Below are 7,353 nucleotides of genomic sequence, written 5' to 3'. Positions count from 1 at the left end.
AAAAAAAAAAAAAAAAAACTGAGGCAGGAGGATCGATTGAGACCAGGAGGTTGAGGCTGCAGTAAGCTATGACTTTTGCCTCAGCCTCCCTGCTGGGATTACAGGTGTGAGCCACCATGCCCAGCTTATATATGAATTTCATATGAAAGTTATACATAACTAAAGTTCAACTTTATTACACCCTTTTCTACCTTGTCTCTCTGAGGAGCTTGCCTTCTCCTTCCTAGCACTTGACATATACTTCTAGCACAGCACCATATTCTAGTGATTGAACTAAGCTTCTCCAAAGCAGGCACATGTTTATTCATCCTTGTATTGCTGGCACATGGAATATAAAATGTTTGTTGAATTGGAGATTTGTTGATTGGGTCATGTGAGGAAAGCAAGAACATCGGATGGTGCCCAAACGTGGACATCATCTGACATATCATACTCCAAAAAGTATTACATTCCTATCACTGAAGAGAAAAAAGGATATTTGAAGTGAGTGGCCAAGGAATACAGATGAAAGGTTAAATGGCTGACAGAGCTTTTGGAGACATCAAGCTCACTGAACGGCACTCACCTTAGCTGGCTTGTTCCTCTCCAAGGTTGATCGCAACTGAGTTACATATACACACAAGGTCAGTCTCACTCCATGCCTGTCTATTGAAACACGGTGTGTGTAATATGATCTTTAATCATTCTGTGAAAAACTAATCAATGGGAGCCCTTATCAGGTTCAAAGATATAAGGACAGGTGTGAATACTGAAAAAAAAAAAAAGGAACTTCCAGTTTCTAATGGAGGTATATAAGAAAAATGTGGAAGGGAACTGACATGTGTAAAAGTTTACAGGGGCAGAGTCAAATGCTTCAGGATCACCAAACCCATTTTGTTTTCTTTCTGGGCAACATTTCCCAAGTTTCCTAAGTTCAGTTCCTATAGCAGTCTTCATGTGGTTAATGGAATGTGGGTAGAAGTGGCAAATTCCACTTTCAGGCTTGGCCAATACAAGTTTCCTTGATGGAAATCCCCATTCTCCCTTGTGGGAGCCTTGGAGACCATATATTAAAAATAATGGCATCAAAAGATAGAAAGAGTCTGGGTCCTGAATGACTGCAAGAAGCAGGCTACACTCCCCCCCGCCACCCCAATTGCTGGCTATGCTGAACTGTGATGTGAAGAAATAAACTTGTGTTAGGTTACTGACTTGGGGAGTCGTTTTTTACAGCAGTTAGATCACCCTGTTGTGTACTGAATATGATCCACACACACACTCATACTAAATAAAAAATAGCTGAAGGATTAAAATAACAGCATAAATTAACATTAAATGAGACACTATGACCAATCAGAATGACTACCAGACTAGGGAGGAGGCTATATGTGTTCAATACACTCTTTAGCCATGTGACCTTAAGCACTTAGTCTTGTAATCATAAAATAAGGGTGCTGGACTAAGTGAACTGAACGGTAAGAATCTTTCCAGCAATGTAGTTTTCTAACCCCATGAATATTAGAAGCTTTATCACAAGGGAGGCTTGGTTAATTGACAACGAGCCTCAACAATCAAGCCAGGAGTCGCAAAAAGAAAGGAAGGGGCTGGACTGGCATGGAAAGGCTTCAGAGAAGAGGAAGTTGAGCAAGTCTTGAAGGGTACACAGAATTGGGTAGAGAAAAATAGGTCAGAGGGTACTACGAGCAACAGAAACACAGGCAGAGTGCTGTGACTGCACCAGACTAATCAGAAAACAATGACTTGACCAATGCAGCTCAAAAGGAGCACACTTTTGTGTGGCTATGAAAGAAATGAGACCCAAAAAGTAGACTAGACCCAGAATGTGGTCTGGACTTTATCTCTCAATTGGTGTTAAGGGTGAGTCACAGAAGGTTTCCTTGAAAAGAATGGCAGGATATTTAACCATAGGGCTAAAGACTGGCCAGCTTTAAAGAGAAGGGTATGAGATCCAGAGAGAGTCAGCAGGGAGCTCCTGCCATACTGGATTTGTGAGGTAACCATGGAGGGCCTGTGGTGAGAGAAAGATGGATAAGGAAGACTTCAAAATAAAATTCATAGGCCTCTGAGTCAGCAGATGTGACAGCTAAAGAGGGGAGATGCCTGCCATTTCTAGTAGGTGATAGGCAGAGTGGTTGTGTTCTTTGAAGGAAATGAGGAAGCCGAGAAGAGCACTGGTTTGGAAGAAAATGACACAGGTGGCTTCAGGCACATTGGCTCTACCATACTTCCCCACAGGAAGGTCAGACAGAAGGCCTAGAATTCAGAAGGAATTTGAGACTGGTGATATAGATTTGGAAATTACAGAATTTGCCAACTGCAGGTAACTAGGATTTCTCTGCACTTGCCCTTCTCTGTTCTCCAAAATCTTCCAAGTGCTGGTTCCCACCTTTTAGACCCGTGGAACAGGAAGGACACTGGCTCTGTGCTCACATCCTCTGAGGTTGGTGTGTGCCTTTCTCTGAGCTGTCAACTCCTGCAGACGTCTCAGTTTTTAACTCTGCACTGCGTTCCAGGCATTCATGGGGCAACTTCCTCTGCTTTCCCCATTCCTGAGATATAGGATCTATTAGGCAACTACTCTCTATCCACATTATGCTCAGTTCTGAAACCGTCAACCCTATTCCAATTAATTTCACGATTCCTAGCCTTAAGTCCATTGTCAAGATTCCATGTGGAGTGACCATTCAAAAGAGGACCTTCTCTTCCATCTCTTAAAGAAGCCAACTTAAGTACCTGAAGTATCTCTAATCACCCAACTTCTTAGCTGGTTACTATCCTTAGAGTCTGGGTCAGGTAAAAGCAGGTTAGAAAATGGGTCTAAAATCTCCAGGACAATGAAAAGTCCATTGGTGGAGAGGGTTGGATGGCTATTCTTGAAAATACACTTGAGGTTTTCAGCACATTTGAAACAGTACCAACAAGCCAGTTAAGACCGAGTCAGGGTAAAATCTATGAAACCATAAGAAACACAGACTTAATTAAATTTTAGATCCAGGAATATAGCACAAGCAAAAATATACAAATATAAAACCACTTCGTGGTCTAAAATTGAGCTTGAGAGTATAGCACTTGGGCATCTTCCAAGAAAAATAAAAAGATTCAGGGCATCACAACAACAAAGGTTGGGAGCTGAGTGAGCCAATTGCAAATGTGAAGAATGGGAAGCAGAAATCACTCTAAAGAGACAAAAAGTCCTATCGCATAAGAATCTTGAACTTGCCGGGCTGGTGGCTCAACCTGTAATCCCGCGCCTTTGGGAGGCTGAGGTGAGTGGATTGCCTGAGCCCGTGGGTTCGAGACCCGCCTGGGCAGGCGAGACCTCATCTCTACAATAAATAAATAAAAATTAGCCTGGCGTGGTAGCGCGCACCTGTAGTTCCAGCTACTTGGAAGGCTGAGGCGGAAGGATCGCTGGAGCCCAGCAGGTCGAGGCTGCAGTGGCCGGGAGCGGCCACTGCACTCCAGTCTGGGTGACAGAGTGAGACTCCAACGCAAAAAAAAAAAAAGAATCTTGAACTTCTTAAGAAAGCTGTGCATACTAAATTCTACAGTTTAATAGTACATCCATACTAGGTGAAAAATAACCCATATGTTCCTATCCAGTTGCTTTGCAAGTAAAAGGAGCTCTCATTACAGTGCCATTTTCAAAAGAGAAAGTTGTAGAAAATTACATGCTCTCAAGACAATTTTGATTTTAGATAATAATGTTTATACATTATTTGGAACTCCTTTTTCCGAAGACTTGGGCGTATGTCTCACTTTGTCTCTCTGGCTCCAATCACTCAGCATAGTTCACTTCCTCCCCTTTATCATTGTATGATTAGCTATGAAAACTAGTTGCTGCTTTGGTAAGTGTCAGCAGACAAGAAGGCCAACGTCCAGACACTAGCTGAGCAGCAGAGTCCACAGTAGCAATTTGGTTTCTGGCTGTGTCCTACAGCAGATGAGAGAAGAAGAGTTGCTGCCTTCTGTAGGATTGTACCCAATCCTGCACCAGCACTTGGAAACTTGTGCCAGAGGTAGCTCCAGAGCATGCCACCTTCACACCCAGTGCTCAGGAAAGAGTGCTCACTGACTTAGCCACACACAATACCACGGATATGTCATGTCCTTGGTTCTCAAAGGCTGCTGGGCACATGTGGGCTCTAAAGGTCAGTTCATCACCACCTCCCAGGACTTCTTTGCTCTTCCCTCAATTTCATGGTATCTCCCAGTCCCCGGAAAGAGCTGTTCCCATTGTTCTGGACTGAGCCCAAAAAATTCAAAAGACTGCCCCTATATCTACCCTCTGCACAGCTGGATCAGAGTAAGCTGAGCAAACCCTGCACTGTGAAGTCAAGGAGAAAGGGCTGACTCCCTCGAATGCCTTTTTTAATAAAAGCGAAGCTGGCTAGGCATGGTGGCTCAAGCCTGCAATCTCAGAACTTTGGGAGGCTGAGGCAGGAGGATCGCTTGAGCTCAGGAATTTGAAACCAGCCTAAGCAACATAGTGAGACTTTCTAATCTCTACAAAAAAATTAAAAATTAGCTGGGCAAGATGGTATGCATCTATAGTCCCAGCAACTCGGGAGGCTGAAGTGGAAGGGATAGCCTAAGCCCATAAGTTCAAGCTGCCGTGAGCCGTGATCCTGCCACTGCACTCCAGTCTGGACAAAAAGTAAGACTTTTATCTCAAAAAAAAAAAAATTAAAATTAAATAAAACAACAGCAAAAACATAAAACTGTTTGGTGAATGTCAGACTCATCTCCACTTAGACTTTACCTGGTTCTGTGACATCTTCTTTGGTCTTGGATTCCTGAAACCCAAACAATAAAGTAGCATTAATACATCACTAATAACCTCTTTACAATAAGATCTTTGCTAATGGTGCTCTTGAATGCATCTGGTGCCACATGTCACGGCATATCCACTTGCTAGTTACAAAAATCATTGATGAAAATGAGACACAAATAACAGAAACCTCAATTAACACCAAGTGCTTGCGGTACGGGCTAAGACCTAAGCCAGAGAAGCAGCTTAGCTCGTGATTTCCCCCCATTTAACATTTACTGAAAAGTTTAGCAAGCACACATGGATTACTGAGTGTTTATTAGATGACAAGCACTGTGCCATGCACTTTATTTCATACAGGTCGTCTCATTTAATCCTCACAATAACCCAACAACAAATTGTTACATTATTACTATTACTATTCCATTTTACAATTGAGAAAATAATTAACACATGTGATATGAATTGTCTCCTCAGAATGATACAAAAATAAAACAAATACAGCAAGTCCCTGCTTATAAAGAATCCAAGAGAAACAGATTCAAAATTGTACATCCCATATCACCATCACTATAATCCCCAAATCTTGACTTTTCTAAATTTGCCCAAAATCAAACAAAAAGTGTCCCTTCCTTCATTATTCCTTACTACACTACCACTGCCTTTGGTCCCTGTACATCAGCAATCTGCTTTTCTCACTCCAGGTTTCTGTGGTTTTTTTGTTTGCTTGTTTGTTTGTTTGTTTTTTGATTCAGAGTCTCACTCTGTAGCCCAGGTTGGAGTGCAGTGCAGGATCACAGCTCACGGCAGCCTTGACCTACTTCCTGGATTCAGGCAATTCTTCCGCCTCAGCCTCCCAAGTAGCTGAGACTACAGGTGCATGCCACCATATCAGCTAATTTTTGAATTTTTATATAGAGACGAGGTCTTGCTATGTTGCCCAGGCTGGTCTTGAACTCCTTCGCTCAAGCAATCCTCCTGCATCGGCCTCCCAGAGTGCTGAAAATATTACAGGTGTACGCCACTGTGCCTGGCTCCAGTTTGATTTATACTTCTTATTCTACTATATTTTCTTCATTATAACTCCCATCTCACACCTTGGGAGAACACCCTAACTCTCTTTTCATCACGCCTTAAATTTACTTACCTTTGTTAGAATTTTCTCCTCAACGACATTATGAACTTCATCTGAGGTTGTGGGCAACTGGACAGTTAACGTGAATGTTCCTTTTCCTGGCCATACTAACTCGTGATTCTTTCTCTCCAGAACCTTCTGCCGAACTGAAATGTCCCCAAAAAAGAAAATAAGCCAAGTGGCAAGCAATCTTCATTTACAAAATGATTCCATTATTTCTCAAGTCTTTTGTATCCATCAATCAACAGCCTGGTCAATTTCTCAAGAGAGGATACGTGCATTGAAAAGTGGAAAAGTTTAGCAGCAGACATGGATTTGAATTCCATCATTAAACTTATTTTAAAACATGGAGCATGTTCCTTAATAACCCTTACTTACAAAGCCTCAGTCTTCTTATCTATTAAAAAGGTTAGTAGAGATTATTTTGTACAAGTGTTAGGTGTATTAACTTGAAGAAACATTATAAAGAACTCAGTACAGGACCTGACACGCAGTAGGCTCAGAAAGGTAGCAATATTTATTCCACAGTGAGGTGAACTAAATTAAAGCACCCCCCATGGAGAGGCAGTAAAGACTGGGTGCTGGGGTATGGCATGATGAAAGCCATGTTTTAGGAAGGTGACGCAGGTGGCCATGAAAAGAATGACCAAGAGCCTAGTCAGAAAGCCATCTCAATAAGTTCCTAAGCTTGTATTGATAAGGGCCTCACATCTGATAATAAAGGGGATAGAAAAGAAGAGATGGGAGAGATTTTGCGCGCACACACACACACACACACACACACACAAATTAGCACATCAGTCACCTGAGCTGTAATGAAACAACTAAATAGTGGACATAAGAGTTCAGAGACTTCACTTTGAATTCCAACTCGCCACGAACTAGTTGAGTAACTATGAGGAAATACCTACACTTCTTAAAAAGTCCCAGTTTCCTCACTTAAAGTGGCATCTGCGAATGCACTTTGTAACAGACTCAAGAGCTGTGAAAATGCAAGTTATAAGAGGAGCAGTCATAGAAAAAGAAAAGGAGTGTATCTCAGACTGTGGAGAAAAGGAAATAAGTAAGTTTAAAGGAGGAGACACGGGAGACACGGTAGATGTGCTACGGTCAAAGAGAAAGGGAGCTTTTGTGAGTGGCTTGCTGGTCACAGGTAGGCTCTGGCATTAGTATTGGTTCCTCACGTTGTGCTGTGACGTGGTTGTCCTGATGAGGGCAAGGACATAGGTCAGAACTTCTCATAAAGGGGCCATGAGCGCTTTCCCACTTCAACCCTCCACGAAGGGGCTGGAGGAAGCGGGGCCTTCCCTGGATGCCAACTCAGAAATAGGCCCAGAAACAACCTGAGAAGAAACGCCAGATTCTCATTTTGCTTCTTTTTTTTTTGTTTGTTTTTTTTGTTTTTTTTGAGTTGGAGTCTCACTCTGTCGCCCAGACTGGAGTGCAG

General features: G+C 42.4%; 1 protein-coding gene across 1 annotated transcript in view; it reads right to left on the bottom strand.

Annotated features, from left to right (window-relative positions):
* PARP14 (poly(ADP-ribose) polymerase family member 14) overlaps positions 1–7,353 on the bottom strand; it is a 48,489-nt gene that overhangs the window by 37,872 nt on the left and 3,264 nt on the right. Inside the window, exons 2-3 of the mRNA XM_008052800.2 lie at positions 5,919–6,052; positions 4,763–4,796 (exon numbers count right to left, since the gene is read on the bottom strand). Coding sequence (XP_008050991.1) covers positions 4,763–4,796; positions 5,919–6,052 — 168 coding nt within the window. The remainder of the gene's footprint in view (positions 1–4,762; positions 4,797–5,918; positions 6,053–7,353) is intronic.

This window comes from Carlito syrichta, unplaced genomic scaffold (genome assembly GCF_000164805.1).
Source record: "Carlito syrichta isolate Samal-C Ts95f unplaced genomic scaffold, Tarsius_syrichta-2.0.1 Scaffold287526, whole genome shotgun sequence".
In the NCBI taxonomy this organism is placed as follows: Eukaryota; Metazoa; Chordata; class Mammalia; order Primates; family Tarsiidae; genus Carlito; species Carlito syrichta.
This window is presented reverse-complemented; position numbering and strand designations above follow the sequence as displayed.